This window comes from Canis lupus, chromosome 27 (assembly GCF_048164855.1).
Source record: "Canis lupus baileyi chromosome 27, mCanLup2.hap1, whole genome shotgun sequence".
Taxonomy (NCBI): Eukaryota; Metazoa; Chordata; class Mammalia; order Carnivora; family Canidae; genus Canis; species Canis lupus.
Window position 1 is genome coordinate 20,959,460 of NC_132864.1, and position 19,659 is coordinate 20,979,118.

Below are 19,659 nucleotides of genomic sequence, written 5' to 3' on the forward strand. Positions count from 1 at the left end.
AGACTACACTGATATTTCAAGATAACCACAAAATTAAGAATTTGCCCAAGCCGTTCCCCACTGTCCTGTTGTACTCACTTGTTTTAAAAGGTGATTTTTTTTTCTTAGTGGAAAAAATGAAACAGTGAGCCAAGAGCTTTTTAACTTTTCCTTCAATGAAAGCCTCTCATCTTGAAAAGAAATGTTTTTCTTCAGCAACAAAGGTGGTAGAGGAGACTCTTGTACTTTTGCAACAAGTTTTATAATGTTAACACTGGCCTTCATAAAGCACCTAGTAAGAAAGCCAAAGGATAAGATGTTGCATTTCTTTTAAAATAATTTAAAATATATTAAATTTTCCAAAGGCAGATTTCATTTGAATGAGGTGTCTTGATCGATAACTACACACCACTGAAGGAGAACAGTACTTTCAAGGAGCTATTTTTGTTAAGGGGTAGAGTTGAAACTGGCTGATTAGTCTGCTGAGGTGAAGCAGCAAGTCAGACCGTACGTGAAAATCAGCCAAAGGGGTGACAACAATTCTCTACACAATGAAGAAGAGACATCTTCACAACTGTTCGACTTAAGAACTATGGTTTTTAGATACCACGGAGGAAAACACAGTTGTACCTTAACATCTGTTGAGAAAATACAAATAAATATGCTACAAATGGCAAACCACTGACAACTCAGTAGCCATTTGAACAGTCATGCAGTTTAGGAACACATCCTTGTGTAATCGGACATACACATTTGTCATCTCCTGCACATGCACACCACTGTTTATAAAAAAAAAAAAAAAAAAGCCATTTATAGTGTATCAGTCAGGAGTACGGCCTCTGAGTCACCTGTAATTTAGTTAATACCTCACAGCAGACGGCTCCACGAAAACTTGGTCCTGCTGGTCAGAGGGAGCTGGAGGAAGGAAAGCACTTGCCAACATCAAAGCCACTCTGACACAGCAGGAGAGAACTTTAAACAATGTCACCACTGCACCTAGATGTGATAGTGACATGTATGAGGCAGAAGCCATACTTTGCCAGTACTTGCCAGTCAAGGGAATAATCTGCCACTACAGAGAGGCTCTCAAGGCCTTGTTACTCTGCTTATCAAATCAACAGGAGTAACTGCGCTCTGAATCAAAATGACCTGGAAAAGCGTTGGATACTGCCGTCTCTAAGTGGGCTGAGGATTTCAGGTGAGGCTCTGCTGCCATGAAAGAGGAATCCTCTCCGTGGCTGAGTCCCACAGGTCACGGAGAGAAACGGATGACTAGTCCACCAAAATCTGCTTTTGCTACACTCTGTTCACTATCTCAAAGAGAAATTCTATTTCAATCCAAGACCAGACGTTTGGCCCATCGTTCCAGCTACTCCTCTGCCAGGAAGGCTTATCTTGCTACAAGAAAACAAGACTATGGCGCGTGGCTTAAAAAGTCCTGTATGTGAGGAACTCTTTCATTTTCTTGGGGATCGGCAGTGCTAGCACTTGGTAGGTGGTCAGGAAACTTCGAAGGGCTTTTCGGCATAAGTGCTTCAGTGAGGACAGGACCCGAGGAGCTGTCCAGAACTGGACGTGGCCATCCCTTGTCCTGAAACCAAAGAGAAACCAGCGCTTTAAGACAGACCTTAGAAATCCATGTTTTCACTGTGATGGATATTACTGTTTCTACTCTGACTTGCATTAGCAGGAGACACCCAGGGAGTGCAATGCAGCCCTTAAATGCAACCCTGATGGTTGAAATCAACGTTAAGGCTGTAATGCTGAATAATTAAGGCCACTGAGAGGATCGTAAGAACTCGAGACACCTTTGTTACCAAAGTGCTATCTGTGAGCAACGGCCCCTTCTCAATCACATTGTGAGTTCCAATGTATCAGAGGGAAGAGTGCTGCCTCCTGAATTATAGATGCTCCCTATAAGGTGGTCTCTGCCCTAAATGGTTTTCCAGCGATTCTGCATCATCTCAACTTACGCCTCCTTGTGGACTTGGCCCATTAAGTGGCACGAATCATAGTTTTTTAGTTACATTTAGATTAAATACTAAGAGTAAATGATAGCCTATAATGGCAGAAAAGAATATTAGAATTTTGTGTCATCTTGGATTTCCTTAAAGCCTTCATCATAGGCAAGAACATTCTAGATTCTTTCTTTCCTTAAAAAGCTACATGGTACACTCAGCAGAAACTGTTCTCCATCTGTTCAGCTATCAGACACATACATACCCTGTGGCAATAACTCCACCATGTGGAAAAAATGTGCAGCAAAGACCATTGGTCATAGGAGCAAATGCAATTGGAGTTTTCAGTTCCAGGGCCCAGATCCTGAGGAGTCTGGACAAGAAATAGAGAAAAGAAATGTTCACACATTAGTAGACCTGGGGCCAGACCCGGAGGGTGATGCTACAGTGACTTGCAGAGATTTGCTCTGAGGCCACACACAGAATTTCTCTTCATTACCTGTCATCTGCCACTGTGGCGAGGTACAAGCCTTCAGGAGAGAAGCACACAGATCTCAGGGAGCTAATGTGGACGTCGCTGTCATCCATGGGGGGGTCAAGTTGCGTGTGGCTGAGGAGAAAGAAACAGGACAGTAGGCCTGGGGTGACAGCCACTTTCCACCCTTCACCTTCATTCCTGGGCAGGTGGCCCAAATGCTGTGGCTATATGATAGGCTCAAAGACCTAGTCTTACCCCATATGGAAAACCTTGGGAAAAGCAGACTGGAAAAAGAAGCGTATTTCCTAAGTGTCTCATGGAAGGGGCTAAAGAGTTAGTCACACTCCCTGTACTAATTTCCTTACGCAAAGTAGGTCAGCCCTCACTTTAATGCCACAGTACAAACTGAAAGTCTTTTTTCAGCTAAGATACATGATAATTATAGGACTACCTATTATTTGCTTCAGAAAACAACAGAGAGGAAAAAGACCCAAGTTTGAGAGAACATGAAAATTCATTTTGGAAATACCAGTTTCAGTAAGAGGATCATTCTGAACTTGCTACTACAGTTATTAGTAAATGGAAAGAAACAGTCATTTTGAGGTTTCATTATCACTGAATCCAGAGAAGTACACAGAGCCTCCTATACTGGTAGCCTCGAAGGCACTTGGGTCTGATTTGAGAACATAAGTGACAATGGAGTGCCACTGCATGCCACTGTCTCAGAAGCAGCACTGAATGCACAGTGCTTCTTACCCAGGCTGTCCCCTTCCCTGCCCCGGACTCTACGAGGGCTGTGCCTAACCCAAGGCAGCTTTCTCATCAGTCACCCCGACCCCCTGCCCACGAAAGTCATCAGCAGGGATTCCATCCTTACTGGAGTAACCTCAGCCTCTCGCCAGTATAGGGGTCCCACATGATCACATTGGTATCATAAGAAGCGGTGACAAGCAAGGCGGAGTCAGGGGAGAAGTCACAAGACACAACACTGCTTTGGTGGCCCTCTAGCTTCCGGATTAATGTGTAGGATCGCATGCTCCATAGAAACACCTGTGGAAAGGAATAGGTGCCTGGTTAAGGGTGGCAATAAAGTGCTTAGAATGTGAACAGTGAGTGAAATGACATAGCAATGCCTACGTCAAACCCCACGGCCAGGTGAAGCCAAGCTCTCCACTTTTGTATAGCTCTCCCAGAATGCATCACAGCGGTTAAGGTAAAGGAATAGGTCTGAATTCTTGAGACACCCAACCAGTACACATGTTCAAGGGGCCTGCTCTGAGGGAGAATAAACCCAGCCAACCTTGGGAAGACCACCTGCCAAAATGTACCATTAGATTTCTGAGTTTTGCTTCTGAGCCCTGTTTGCAAAATCAGTGTTCTGATGAAGACTCAAGCCAAGAACTATCTTGTCTTTTCAGTTAAAACCAAAAACAGGGGTCAGGTGAGCTCCAGGGCTCCCAACAAAGCAGTGGCACCTTGCCAGTACATTTTACACCATGTGTTTACAGAATGGTGGGAATCTGCCCTACAACTGTACATATGATCTGATGTGGTTCATCACTTGAAAGGTCTTTGAGAATCATTAAAAATGAGATCTTATTTTCTTCCCTTTAAACTCGATTCCACATCATTCCAAACCCTAAATAAATGATTAACCACCTGGCCTGTACCACATAGTGAACTCAACTTTTCCCGAGGTAGTCACAGCAAACAGTTCAATACAGATGTAAAATTTACACAAACTGTTTCCAAATTGTTCTTGAGTTTCTAATACTTTCTTAAATAACAGACGTCAGAACACCGTTCAACTAAGTAACCATCCATTTTGATTTGAAATGGAAATCCAAATTACACAGATTCTAATTAAATTGTTCAGAGGGAAATCTGAACAGAGAAATGGGTTACAACTTCTAGAATCTGAGACTCCAAAAATTTTTTTAAAAAGCTGAGACTCCAAGGGGAAAAGAAATTTAAAAAGCACAGTTTTATTATTTTGTAAAGGCAAACAAACAGCCCATCTCCAGTGATGAGAGTAATCCATCTACTTAAACACCTCCTCTCTTTTGGTTTATGTCAAAATGCAAATCAAAAGAGAGCAGGAGGAGGTGCTGGCCCATAAGCATGCCTTCTGTTAGAGCTGGTTTGCAGATGGATTTTGAGGCACTGGGCTTATTTGCCCTCTCACACATAAGGCCCGTTCAGACCTCCAGGTCTTGCTAGACTCTGGCAACAGAGGAAATGGCACCCAATGTCCGAGCCTTACCGACTTCTCTCCAGCTGCAGAGCACAGCATGCTGCAGTCGGGGGAGATGGAGCAGCAGTAAACCCACTGCAGGTGGCCCGATAACACCTGAATCTGTTTACCTGGCACAGAAAAGGAGCAAACGGTGAACCAATTCCCATAACCATACAGCTAGGGGACAGGACTGGTAGTAATGGCCCACCTACCCAATATATTCACCTGGTTCTCTATCAACTGAGCCCAAAGGCCCACTTTCTTTAATGCAGAGAAAGAAATACACCATGATTTGTCATTTAAACACCTGATATCTATTAATACAATATTTTAATCCCCAAGGAAATCATTACCTCCCGTTTCACCAAAATCCACAAGATCAGTAGGATAAAGGCTGTACATAGATCAGATCCAACCCCTTTGATAGTAGAAAACATTCTTTTCAGACTACCCACCGCCCACCCCCACCCGACTACCTCTAGTACTTTGAAGCATCCTTTCAAATGTTAAGAATGTTCTATCTTCACTTCTGTAGTTTACACTCTAATGGTCTCGCCCTCTCCCAAGGGTCCCACTGCTCTCTCTCTCACCCTCACCAGAGTGTCTGGATAGTGACGGTGCAGAATAACGAGGGCCATGTGCTCTGCAGTCAGGAGAACTTGTGTTTGAACCCTGACTCCACTGATTACTCAGCACATACCCCAGGCCCACTCACATAATTGCTCCAGTTCTGAGTTTTGGGAAAAAATTAAATGCCCATCCATAAGCATAAGAGACCATGTGGATATATGGAATACATCTACCCCATTAATTCAGATGGCACTAAGGATCTAGATTTTCCGTTTTATGGGGAAAATGTGAGGAACCCATTTTTGTGGAACAATATCCCAAAGCCCACAAATATAAGTGTCTTAAGTGTCTAAGAAGGATCATGCAAGTATAGAGGGAAATACAAAAGGTTCTTAGCATGGGTCATGATTACAGGGTGATTACAGGGAAGGCAGTGGTGGGGTGGACAAAATAGGGAAAGAGATGGAGAGGATGAAAACCAAAACAAAAAAGGGAAAAAACTTTTATGAACATAATAGTTATGCATATGCCTTTAAGAGTGTGTGTGTGTGTGTGTGTGTGTGTGTGTGTGTGTATGGGTGTATATAGTGTTATTACTAATAAGTCATGGTTTCTTCAGCCATCAAATAAGAATAGTAGTACCAACACCCACCCCCAACCCCCGGGGTGGTTGTGAATGCTGAACAAATTTGGGCAGGGCTCCATACCTACAAACACTACTTAGCCCCCTCCCCTCCTGAGAAAGTCCTAGTGCGCTTGCCAGCTCCCAGTCCCCTTCAGCTAGTCTTCCCTTCCCAACCACGGAAAGATTTAAAGTCACTTCAAGGATCTTCTTTAGATGGTGACAAGCTGCCTCTGGATACACGTTAAAAATGGTACTGCCTTGGAGAAGCCTTCCCATCAGCAGATCTATCTTGTGACTTCAAGTTCCACAGCTGAGGGCAGAGACTACCCAGAGTTCTCTTGGTGACCAGATCCTATCAGATGAGGATACCACAAGCACCAACTTGGCAGTCTGACAAGTCATCAGCCGTGATTCTAAGAGGGCAGGAGTAGGTCCCCTCATGGTTGAGGAAAGCTAGCAGTCATGGCTGGGGCAAGAGTACCGGCGCCTTGGTATTATTGGGGGTGGGTGTGCCTCTGTTTTACCTGTTCATGTTGCCATTTCCTCCTTCCACCGCCCTCCAGCCCCTGCGTCCTGCCCACATGGGGAATAAAGGGCCTGGCAATAAATTCCCCTTCCCTATATCACCTTTCCAGTTGAAGATGTATGGGCCACCTCTCTATACAGTTCTGCCCAAAGCAAAATTCCACCAAAGTTGAACCTCTCTAGCTAAGAGGATTCTGGGCAAAGATTACACTTCACAAAGAAACTTCATTTCTAATAGGAAGTACCCAACATGGACGACTTCCTCTAGATCAGTGGTCCTCAACCTAGGGAGACTATGCCTCCACATGGACAGGGAGCAATGTATGGAGACGTTTTGGCTGTCACAACTACAGGAAGTGCTTCTAGCATCTGGTAGGGAGAGCCCAGGGATGCTGCTCAACATCCTAGAATGCACAGACAGCCTGTAACAAAGAATTAGTGTGCCCAAAATGTCAATAGTGCCATGGTTGAGAAAACTTATGTGACATCATCTATTTTCGACAGGGGTGAAAACTGATTCCTAGTAATCATGTACAAAGTATACATATGCATTCAGTGCATAAACAGTGTATTTTTGGTATTGATGTTCTCATGGGGACGAGGCAGGTGTGTGATTAGGAAAAAAGGTCTTAAAAGAGTCCTTAGGAAATTCAGTTGAGAAACACTATTCTAGATAAAAGTGATACTGGTAAAGTAGAGAAAGGGCAAATATAGTATTTTTAGAGCTACCAAGTAGTTCCATCACTTCCATACCATGTTTATTCAGGTCCCAGATGCGAAGAGTCTTATCCCGAGATGCCGAGACCAAAATCAAACTGCCACTGGGTGTGAAGCTCAGATCTCTCACAACATCTTGGTGGCCAGAAAGATTCAAAAGCAGGAGCCCTGGCATGGGAGCAGGAGCACTCAGTCAGTGGGAGAGGCAGCAGCCAGTCTGCTGGTCATGACTACGCCCCTCAACCAACGAGGAGGCTGGCAGCCTCTCTGGTCCCGGAGAACATGCACCCTGGGACCTTGTCCCGCCAGAAAAGACCTACCTGTCTGCACCTCCCAAATCTTGATCTGCCCATCATTGAGGCCTGTAGCAAGGATTAGGCAAGAGATGTCCGGCACTTGGGGATGGTGGCGTGCCCAAAGCTTCCTGCTAGGTGGAGAAGGCCACGGGCTAAAGGCCAAACCCCAGACAATCTGCCCACAATCCAAAGTCTTCTCCTTCGGGCTGCCTCGTCCTTTTGTATCATTTTTGCTGCTTCGGCTTTTGGCTTCAAACCCTTTAGGGATGCTGCAGGAAGCAGAGATTTCTTCGTAAGTCAAAAATTGCCACTGAGTCAACCAACTTTTCCTGCCATGATATTGGCATGCTGAGACATTAAGGTTCTAGAAACAAATTGGTCTTCGGTGAATTCTGGCATGACTTTTCTTTTTAGAATTCCCATAACAAAGACTTCACTAGCCTTAGTTCATACCGTTTGTGATAGTCCTGCAATGGGATGACCTGCCTTGTGGGATAACTAGATCACAGGAGCTCCAGGGAGCCATACGCTTCCTCAGAAAGTTCTCTCAGGTTTGGTGCATGGAAGGAAAGATGCACACAGTTTTTCCCATGAGGAAGAAAGCATGCTGTAGGTTTGGAACTAGGACAGATCTTAGAACTTGAATAGCCATCTGCTGCTCCCTGCCTGACGAGTCCTTTTATCTCTAGCTTAGAAAGCCCCAAGGAGCAAGAAAATAAAGCCTTTTTTGGCTCACACAGTTTGCTTGGTACAAGTTGGTTTCTACCTCCACTATGTTCTAACCAATTAGTGAGGTTCTTTCACTTACTTCTCTGGGTACATCCAGCACAGGAACCAACCAGCAGGGGGAAAGAGCCCACAGAACTGTGGCGAGCTACACTGACCTCAAAGATCCCATGGCCTGAACCGCTCCTTTTATGTTCTACTTATGGTGAAACACAGGCCCAGATGAGCTGCATGAGATTAATTCCCTAAGATCTAGACCCTGCCCATCACCCCCACAGCAGACCAAATCTAACAGGCTTGAGCAGTTGGTTAGCCCTGAGGCTCAAAATCGAAGTTTATTGTCTGCAGTATACTTTATCAGTACAAGTAGTAAGTCCTCCTTTTCTGTGTGACCCTGAACACACTCTGGGGTGTATTAAACTAGGGAAATGAAGATGACGAAGCTGGAACCCAGTTCCATGAAAAATCCTATATTCAATGTATATGTAACTAAGACCTCTTTATGCATTAGACTTGCCCCAAAGTTGTGAGTCATATTTTTGCCAAGTGTGTGGTTGAAATATTTTAATACTTCATATTAAATTTAACATTCTTTTAAAAAGAATTTTAACCAAGCTCACCAATAAAATTAGAAGGGAATAATTGAGGCAAACAGGCTCCATCAGCTCTAAAACTGTTAGTCGAAATCACAGGTTGGCAAGCTACGCCCAGGCCAGCAATCTGTTTTTATAGATAAGGTTTTATTTGAACACCACCACGTTCATTTGTTCACATGCTGTCAATGGCTGCTTTCACACTGTAACAGCAGAGCTGAGAAGTCTCAATCAAGACTATATGACTCCCAAAGCCAAAAATATTTCCCACCTGAGCCTTCAAAGGACAAGTTTGCTGATCCCAGGTCTCAAAGGTCAAATGTAGCTTGAAAACTTTGTCCTGACAAACATCTGAATGTGATAATGAATGTCTTTTTGACTGACCCTGCTCAATCCACATGCCTCCCAGAGCTGCCTAGGCCTGGCACAGGGGTCTAGGTCTGCTATCCAGGGAAGCCGTGTGGAAAAGGCAAGCCACAGGGAAAGCTCTGTTAGGACAGTTTGGTACCACCAAACCTACATTTATTTTTTTATAAAATCCTAATTTCTGCATTTGATTAAGGAAAAATCTGTAGCTACTTTATTGAAAAGGAATTAAGGCACATCTGCATATTAATTCATCTTAACATCATAGATTTAATTTCTCTAGAAAGAGATACTAAAACCTCCATTTTAGGTGTAGAGTTAATTTTCCTAGGCTCACAAAATCAGGGGCAGAACTGGAACAAGAACTTAAGTCCTGGGTATCCAAGCCTACTACTTAACAGATCCCCTGGACTTCAGAGTTTGCCAATGAATCAAGGGATGAGTTACGTGGGGGGTGCATGCACAGGAAAGGGATGGCTCAGGGCAGGGCAGAGTCACTGGGGGAATTTAACTTTACTGAAATTCAAGTTTCTAAAAGCTGCACAAGGTAGTACAATTATTTGGTTAGTACCAACTATTTCCTCAATACCAAAAGCACTATTTTTTTAAAAGTGTGCAGCACTTCAAACAAGAATCTAAAAACTTCTGATTGCCCCTTTTAAAGGACTTTTAAAATAACAATTATTTTAAATTATAAAAGTAATAAAGATGTGGGGAAAATTTGGAAGTGAGACAAGTAATAAAATAAAAATTACCCATAATCCTAACACTACTCTAGCCAGAGTAAACATTTCACTTTTGAGTTTTTATTTATGCATATGTACCTAAGTTTTTCAAAGACAAATTTGGGGGGAATCCCTGGGTGGCTCAGTGGTTTAGCGCCTGCCTTCATTTCATGCCCAGGGTGTGTGATCCTGGAGTCCTGGGATCGAGTCCCACATCGGGCTCCCTGTGTGAAGCCTGCTTCTCCCTCTGTCTGTGTCTCTGCCCCTCTCTCTCTGTGTGTCTCTCATGAATAAATAAAATCATTAAAAAAAGACAAATTTGGATATTACACATATGGTTTTATAGCTTACTTTTTTATTAAGTCTTATAAACATTTTCCTAAGTTATTATTCTTCAAAATGTGTGATTTTTCCCTAAAACAAGTAACTTCTCACTTAACATATTAAACAATAACATTTCTCTTATTATTTTAAGCAACAGATACACAAAATGGATTAATACTCAAGTTCCCTGAGTTTATACTGGACAGATAGATATATTTACCTGTAGTGACATATATGTTTGAATATAAGAATGATTTTCAGGAAAACAGAGTTTTCATTTGTACACTTTTAAAAAAAATTCTTTTTCAGACTCTAAATTTATACCAGACTGGATATAAAGTTGAGTTTCTTGCATTTAGGGTAAGATATCAATAAAAAAATTGAAAGACCTCAGCATTCTCATTAAACTGACCACAGAAGGAACTGAAAATCATGATTAAAAAAAAAGTCTCTGAAGGCTGCAAAAATATTCTATGACAATGCCATGATTTCCTTTACCATCCTTTCACTACCAGGTTTTAAGTGATTTCTGATTTTTCCCTACTATAGAACTAATTCCGTGATGAAAGTCAGTGTATAGAAATAGATGACCCCATTTCTGAGATTCCTAGTAGCAGGAAAAACATCTTCAAGGTCCTTGATGCAGAATGCCGAAAAGCCAGATGTACACCCCTCAATCCTAGTGGTGCCCAGAATACTTGTCTTAGCAAGCTCTTGTTGGTGGGACCTGTCACCAAGGCCACAAGTTCCAGACTGAACTTACAAAACACTTTAATCTAATGTGCAATTTATAAGAAATGCCTAAAGAAAAATAAATGGGACCCTCAAGGGGAGGGGCCACAGTGGGTTTATTTCAAGATTCCCAGCCCCTAGCTCAACGTCAGGCAAAGATTTCCAACAAATGCTGCCTGAATAAACACAGACCCATGTGGAGTTGCCCTGTCCCTGGTTGGGCCATCTGACCTGGAGCTCACACCATGCAGACGCTGGGCCCTGTCCAGCCCAAAGAAAGAAACCAGTGAATACCAGAAACAATTTGGCTGATAAAAAAAAAAAAAAAAACAAAAAACAAATTTAAAAGTGGGCAAAGGATGTGCAATGGATGTTTCTTCAAAGAATATATACCACAAGGTGCTCCAAGTCAGAAACCATCAGGAAATGCAAATCCAAACAATGAGATGCCATTTCCCATTCTACTAGGATGGCTCTGCTAGAATGGAAAAGACAGGGACGCCTGAGTGGCTCAGTGGTTGAGTGTCTGCCTTTGGCTCAGGACGTGATCCCATAGTTCCGGTATTAAGTCCTGCATCGGGCTCTTTGCACAGAGCTTGCTTCTCCTCCCTGTGCCTCTCTCTGTCTCTCTCTGTGTGTCTCTCACGAATAAATGAATAAAATCTTTAAAAAAAAAATAAAATGGAAAAGACAGAAAATAATTAAAGTGTTGAGGATATGGAACAGGTGTGGAGGATATGGAAATCCCACACATCACTGGTGGGACTGCAAAATGGCACAGCCACCTTCAGCAGCAGTCTGTTTTCCAAGTGGTGGAATACTGCAAGCACGTGTCCATGCAAAAGAATGCCATCCATACATGTGCACAGCAGGATTATGCAAACAGCCAAAAAGGGAAAACCACCTTAGCGTCCAGCAACTGATAAATGTATACATAAGGTGAGCTGTCTCCATACAATGGAGGATTATTGGGCAGTAAGAGGAAATGCTGATACCATAAGAGGGATGACTGGAAACCTTATCCTCAGTGCAAGAAACCTATCACAGAAGACTATACGGTGTAAGATTCAATGTACAGAAGTCCAGAATAAGCAAGTCAACAAAGACAGAAAGGGGATTTGAGGCCGCTCAGGGCTGGAGATTGGAGGATGACAAGTGAGGGATGTGGGGCTGCTTTCTGTGGCAATGATAATGGTTTTGAGATTAATCATGGTGAGAGTTGCACAACTCCCTGCATATACTAAAAGCCACTGAACTGTGTGCTTTAAATGTGCAGATTGTATGGTATGTAAATTATATCTCATTAAAGCTGTTAAAAAATAACAGCAGGGCTAACATGATCTCCACAGAATTAATTTTCACACGAACTGACCGTGGGACTCTGGAAACCCCAATGATCAATTTCTGAACTGCTGGCAGCCATGCCCCCCTTCCTGTGCTCAGGCAGGGAGACCCCAAAGGGCAGGGAGTAAAGTGGGAACCCACTCTGGTTCCCCGCCATGAGAACTTCCCCATTCCTCTGGGTTTGGGGGTGTGAGAACTTACAACTGCTCCTCCAGCGGCCAGGGGATCAGCTTGACGATGCAGTGTCCTTGAGACCAAGCGAACCAGGAACCATCTGGGGAGAAGGCGACACTCCAGGTCTCACAGCTCGACTTCCAATCAAACTGATGGGGGCGCCCGGGCTTGAGCTCAGCAAGCAGCAGCGGTTCCTCTGAGACAGGAGACAGCATGCTTCAAATAAACACTCTCACTTCCAGGGGCGAGGGAAGTAGGGAGCCAGGCTCCGGACCACCTTGCTGACTCAGACCCAGGAAAGCCACCATCTCCCCACGGCAATGGGTGATAGTTTGGATTCCGGGAGGGAGTTGTCATTTAAATGACCTGCGGCAATCACAGGAGCCACAGGCCACATTCCAGCGCAGTTACTCAGCCCTGGCACTGGCCACTGCCGGTTAACCATGACTCAGAGTAACCTTTGTACGAGTGACCCGGGTGAATGGGGGCCTCATTTTCCTATGAATGCCTGAAGAGGAAGAAAGGAGAGCCGGTCAGGCTGGGACCAGGCTAGATGGTACAGATTAGGAAGCCTTCCAATGGATTTAAGGTCTCCCCAAAAGAACCTGCCAGCTGGGGAGCCAGTGCAAGAAGGAATGTCTGAAACTCAAAGGCTCCCGGTCACTCACCAGCATCCTCCTCCTCATCAAGGCGAAAATGTGCAGCACCCGCCATGCTTCCTGTCGTTCAGACCCCTTGATCTGGCCTCCCATTTCCATCTCTGCTCTAGTTTAAACTTCATCCCAATCTCGCCCAGAACTTTTATAAGACAGCCCTGATTTTCCTGGCCCCAGGAACTCTGCTAAAGCTGGAACACACATCACCTTTCCCTCACATTCCAAGGCTCCCACCTGGGTACACAGTGAGGGCAGCGGAGCCCAGGCCCGCCTCCTTCCTGTGACCTCTGGCCACCTGCCACACTCTGGCCACACCCCAAGCAGCTCACTCAGGTTCACACCTGAACTGATGAGAATCCCAAGCACATATCCTGATCTCTACCCAGGCAGAAATCAGTCCCATCCTGCTTACTTCATTATCTCCTATAGTTACAAATTACCCTCTACCAGAATTTAAGCACCCTGTTCGAACACCAAAATGATTTCATTTTCCTTTCCCTCGGGGCTGTGCATGGTGCCTTGTGAAGAGCGGGTGCTGCATTGGCGCTTCTTCAGCCACCTGGAGGGCAGTTTCTAGGTCAAGTCTCTACTCTAACAGAAGGTTCTCAAATGGCTGATGCAGATCATAAGTTAAAGGCATTCAGGGGGATCCCTGGGTGGCTCAGAGGTTTGGTGCTTGCCTTCGGCCCAGGGTGTGATCCTGGAATCCTGGGATGGAGTCCCACATCAGGCTCCTTGCATGGAGCCTGCTTCTCCCTCTGCCTGTGTCCCTGCCTCTGTCTCTCATGAATAAATGAATAAAATCTTTTTTTTTTTTAAGATTTATTTATTTATTCAGAGAGACAGAGAGGCAGAGACACAGGCAGAGGGAGAAGCAGGCTCCATGCAGGGAGCCTGATGTGGGACTCGATCCTAGATCTCCAGGATCACACCCCAGGCTGCAGGTGGCGCTAAACCACTGCGCCACCGGGCCTGCCCAATGAATAAAATCTTTGAAAAAAAAATTAAAAAATAAAGGCATTCAGAATTTTTTTGATCACTAATTATGATTATGATACATACTCCTATAAAAACTGGCTTCCATTCCGAATGAGGTCACTTCCTGATGGCTACATTCCACTTCAGTAGTTTTGAGACCTTGACCCTTTTATGCCTGTCACCAGATAGATACTAATTTAAACAGCCCCTATTTCATATATTTTAGGATACACCTTTAGAGGTCTTCTCACACTTTGACCTCACTGAAATCAGGATGTGTCTTACACATGATGAATTTTTATAGTTAAATAGGCAGTATTTTTTTCTCAGTGATACATATAAACCATGGTATCTTGGGTTCAACGAAACAGATGGTAAACATGCATATGTAGTGAGAAGCATATCTGTATATGATATTTATATATGTATATATATAATACTTCCTGGTATATATAATATAGAAGATAATGTAGGTAACTACCTCATTTTATAAAATAAATGTGTTGCTGAAGATTCTGTCTTTAAATAGAATTTTAATCTATGAGACCTTTGGTGGTTTTGCCATTTAAAGAAAAATTAAGTTTCCTTGCAAAGAGAATATTCATTTCGAGGTTCTATGTATAAATCTAGGTTTTAATACATTAAGTCTATCTAAACTGGCATTTGTTTAGGCCTAAACAAAGGATTTCTCCTGAAATCTGTACGTTTGTACATGGCATCTTTTCATTTACACAATTACTGTCTGTATGAGCATATTCCTTTAGGTGGGAATATATGCATGTTAAAAAGTTATTTTACATTTTCAATCCAAAACAGGTCTCTCAATATTACCAAGCAACTCTGTTGCATTGTCTTCATTCTCATTATTCCTAGACATTTTCTTATGGTGATCTAGCCCTAAACTGTCAATACCTCCTTCATGCAATCCAGTGGTTCTGAAGGGATGGTGCCCCCTGGGGACACGCCGACATGTCTGGAGACATTTTTGGTTGTCATAATTGGGGGTGGAGCTACTGGTATCTAATGAAAAAAAGTCATGGAACCTACTAAGCATCCTAGAGTACACAGGACAGCCCTCCCTAACAAAGGATTATCTTGCTCAAAACATCGATAGTGCTAAGGTTGAGAAACTCAGATGTAGTCAAATATTAAATGACATCGATTGATCTGGAGGAACATTTTTATCTATTGGAGGATAGATATCTATTCCACCCTGATAATATTCACACTTGGTTCACCTCCTCCACAACAGGCTGTAGAAACTATCTATCCTCTTGACACCAAGAAGGCTTGGCCGATACAAAAAGGGGTCCTCCTTGTTTTCTTTTCCTTACTTCCCAAACCAAATCCATTAACAAGTTTTATCAAGGCTGTTTCCAAAAGGCTTGGCAAACCTAACCTCTCTCCATCTCCATGGCTACTATTCTAATCTATGCAAACCATCTCATCAACGTCATCTCTCACTAAGCAGCCTTCCAACTGTTCTAGCTTCCATTCTGCTCCTCCCCATCCATTCTCAAGTGATCGGTTTCAACCATTCTTAGAATAAAATTCAAGCTCCTTACCATGCCCCTGAAGCCTTGTATAACCTCACCCCAGGCTTTCATCTCCTATCTGGGCCTATAACTCTCCCCTCTCTGCCCCAGGCTCCAGCCTTCCTCACCCCCTGACTGTGCTCAATTAGTTACCACCTGAGGGCCTCCGGACAAGCTAGTCTCTTCACCTGGCATACCCTTCCATGACTGGCACCTTCTCTTCATTCGGTCTTGGCTCAAATAACTCCTTCGAGTCAATCTCCTTCACAACTCCTCACGTCATGTTATTTACAACACAGTCACCATTATGACTAGTTATCTATCTCCCCCCAACCAGGACAAATCCAGAGAAGCAAGGACCTCGTATGTTTATCCTCAGTGCTGAACAGAGTTCCTGGCAGAGAGCAGGCAGGCAGTATTTGTTGAATAAATAAACATGGTACACCTCTTTAAATATAAACAAAATGAAGCCCCTTAAAGTATTATGATGCCTATGCCAAACATTTCATATGAAATGCTTCTTAAACAAGAGCCATACCCAGATTTCACACTCTATTTCTGTGATTTGGAGATTTAATCTCCTGCTATTTCAGGCTCAGGAATCCAGGAGCTAAAAGAAGAAAAAAACTCAGGGACTCCTGTCTCTTCATTTCTAGAACTAAGGAAATTCTGAAGTGGAGTCTGGGCCCAAACTAAACTTGGCTGCTGGGGGCGAAAAGCCATAATTAGTGCAGAACTTAAAAAAAAAAAAAAAACAGAGCAGAGAGGATTCAGCTTTCATCTGGGACTGAACATGCCATGGTCCTTCATGGTGAAAAGGCCCACGGATCAGGGTCTTCTAGTTAAACATTGGGCTGTATTTGGACAACCAGGCTGAATGGAAAATATATTTATTATTGGCTTCTTCCACGCAAGGACATTCACCTGAACATAGAGATGGAAGCAATGGCTCACTCCAGCCAGCAAGAAGCTTGATTTTTCCTGCCTTAGCATCTTGACATTAGCTGTTTCATCTGACCCGGAAAATGGTGGGCCCAGATCTTTGTCTGAGGACTCCATTCAGGGCTTAGTGTTGATGTCACCTTCTTAGAGACCTTCCTGGCCTCACTATCTGAAGTGGCTCAGTCACTTTCCTTTCCTTCCGTTCAATTTTCTTTATAGGTACTCGCTCATCTTGCCTTGATTGCTTGTTTTTATATATTTACTGTCTATCTCTTCCCCACCCACCCCCAAACTTGCCTATCTGCTTGCTGCAGCTGTCCGATACAGTAACCGCTAGCCACACTTGACCACTGACCATTTGCAATATGCCAAGTCCAAACTGAGGCGGGCTCTTAAGTATATAACACACGTCATGCTTAGAACTTAGTACCAAAAAAACCTAATATATCAATAATTGTGATTACATGCTGAAATGGTAATATTTTAGATGTGTTGGATTGACAGATACAATTTTAAAACTGGTTTCACCTGTTTCAGTTGTTTAATGCTGCCACTACAACATTTTAAATAACAGTTGTGGCATTCTAGTTCTATTGGTCAGCACTGGCCTAGAGAGTGCCTGGCACACAGTAGATACTCAATAAATATTTGTCGAAAGAATAAATGAATTCTAACCAGTGCTCTGAAGAATATCTACTGTTGTCCATTGTAATCCCATTACAATGGGCTTTATTCAGTTTCAAAAGAACATAAAAGTCTCTAGCCTTTTTTTTTTTTTTTTTTTTTACAGCAACTTGGCAGCTCTCAACAGCTCTGCTCACACCCCAAAACACAGTCGTCAATCTTTAGGAAAAACTCAGAACTGGAAACAGATTCCAGCTAAAAAGGGAGACTAGCTACAGATCGCTTTCAGTTTTAACTATAAGGAGTCAATGGAAACAACAGCGGAAGCTATAAAAAGATTCACATAAGATTCAGACAAACAGTAGGGGCCATTTAAAAAGTGGTAACACTCACTGAAAAGAAAGCCCTTATCTAGATGGGAAGGCAGAGAGAGCTGCCTCTACACCTTTTACTGAATGCCTGACTACAGTAAACAAAGAAATGTCATTTCCCAAATTAAAAAGTTACACCACCCCAGGGAATACCCTGATTTGAACCTACCCACCCACAATCCCCAGCTCCATCAAACTAGCCAGGGAAACGCAAACATCAACAATCAGAATCCTTCAGAGCAAGACGAGGCTTGAACTTCACTGGAAGAGTACCAAGACATTCTGCAACAATTCTAAACCTCAGGCCTTGACCCCTTCTGAGAATTTTCTCTAAAGAAACTGCCTTTAAGCACGGGGGTATATTCAAGAGTTGGAACTCCCAGAATACATCCCAAGCCCACCCAAAATTTCTGTACAGGGAGAGTTTAGAGGCAAAGTGGTTGGAAGCGAGAAGACAGAGGGATAGTCTGGAGGTTTTGCCTGTGCCTAATAAGCACACATAACAAGCACACTAGATCACACGTTCATTTGGGCCGACTCTCCAAGTACATCCGATACTCTGACTTCGACACTGTTTTCTGATGACAGCTGTTAACAAGGCATGCACCTCACCCATCAATGTATCCTAAACTTGCCCGATCAAACATGCCAGCAAGGATCAGCATCCCCAGCCCCACCCCACCTCTAGAATAAGTCTCCTCTTGGGAGAGACTCGCAATAGATATTTTTAAATAGGGACCCAAACCCCATTCTTACGAACAGGCAAGTTTGGGAAGCCCCCGACCACCCACCCGGGCAAGTCCTATTATTATCCCATTTTGCAGATACAAAACCGACCTGAGCGGCCGGTGCGCGATCACACCGCTCGCAAGGGACGGAGCGGACTCCCACCCACACCTGCAAGTGCGTCACCCGGCACCTGGGCACCCACCCCCGGGGTTATCACCCCCTGCGGGCCCGGCGGCCCCCGCAGTCCCCCTGGGCGTAGGCGTCGGGCCTCGGAGCCTCCCACGGTCCTGGGGGATGCGGACCCCCGGCACGCAGTGGCTCCAGCTCCTCGGGTCCAGTCCGCAGCGGGCGGGAGACCGGGGGGCGGCCTCTGACAGCGAAAGTGAAACAAAGCTGAGCGCCCGGCGCGCCCCCAGCCGCCGGCCCGCGCGGACAGCCCCGGCCTGCGCTCGCCCCGCGCCCCTCCCACGGCCGCGCCCGCGCCCGCGCCCCCGCTCGCCCCGGGGGGAAGGGGCCCGGCCCCGCCCGGCGGGAACCCGCGCGCCCCGGCCCCGCTCACCTCCGGCCTCCATGGAGGACGCGCGCGGCCCCGCGGCAGGCGGCGGGCGCCTCAGCCCCCCGGGCCGCCCGCCCTCATGCCGCCCCCAAACAGCCCGCCCCCGCCCCGGCCCCCACCCCGGCCCCCGCCCCGGCCCCCGCCCCGGCCCCGGCCCCGGCCCCGGCCCCGCCGCCGCGCCCGCCGCCGCCCGGAGAGGCCATCAGCTGCTTCCCGTCACATGGCGGCGGGAGCGGGCGGGGATGCGCGGGGGGCGGGGCACGGGGCGAAGGGGCGGGGCCTCGGGGGAACGGGGTGGGAGGGCGGGGGGGCCGAATAAGACCGGGATGGGGAGGTACGGCAGACGGCTGGGAGGAACGCGGGGGCGGGGCCGGGGGAAGGGGGGGCGGGCAGGTGACTGCGGACCGGATGCATCCGGGGGCGGGGCTGAGGGAAGGCGGTGGGGGATGCAGGTGAGCGGGGCCGGCTCAAAGCCGGGGGCTGCGGGGACTGAGAAGCCGGGGAGGGGTGAAAGCCGGGTGGGGGCAAGCCGGGAGCGGAAGGAACGCGGCGACAACGGCGGGGGGGGCAGTAGGCGCGGGAGTTGAAGGCAGAAGACGGGGTGCGGCAGGGAGTCCGGGGTGGGGGGCAGGGCTGAGAAGAGAACCGGGGAGGGGGGCGGCGAGCAGGACGGAGACTGCGGCTGGAGAGCGAAGACCTGAAGACGCCAGGGATCGGGGGAGCTGGGGGGTGGCGGAGGGCGAGGAGAGAACTGGGGAGGGGGGCCCGGGAACCCCCTGGAGCCGCTGAGACGGGGGTAGGGAAGGAACGAGACTGCGGAATAAATGGGGGCGCTGGGGCCGGGGACTCGGAGGTTACACGGGAGCCGTGGCGGAGGAGCCTAGCTCCGGGGCTGGGAAT

General features: G+C 45.8%; 1 protein-coding gene across 3 annotated transcripts; it reads right to left on the bottom strand.

Moving 5' to 3' along the window:
- Positions 1-135: 135 nt before the first annotated feature.
- WSB2 (WD repeat and SOCS box containing 2) lies at positions 136-18,890 on the bottom strand. 3 transcript variants are annotated; one of them, XM_072802717.1, is made up of 9 exons: positions 18,763-18,890; positions 12,396-12,564; positions 7,409-7,653; positions 7,125-7,256; positions 4,679-4,779; positions 3,293-3,465; positions 2,437-2,547; positions 2,203-2,310; positions 136-1,570 (listed from the first exon to the last, which is right to left on the bottom strand). In XM_072802717.1, the coding sequence occupies exons 1-9, from the start codon at positions 18,773-18,775 to the stop codon at positions 1,408-1,410; spliced, it is 1,215 nt and encodes a 404-aa protein (XP_072658818.1). In that variant the 5' UTR covers positions 18,776-18,890; the 3' UTR covers positions 136-1,407. The 3 variants fall into 3 exon arrangements, with proteins under 3 accessions (XP_072658818.1, XP_072658817.1, XP_072658814.1); XM_072802716.1 differs by lacking the exon at positions 18,763-18,890 and adding an exon at positions 15,726-15,800; XM_072802713.1 differs by lacking the exon at positions 18,763-18,890 and adding an exon at positions 13,037-13,781.
- Positions 18,891-19,659: the final 769 nt, after the last annotated feature.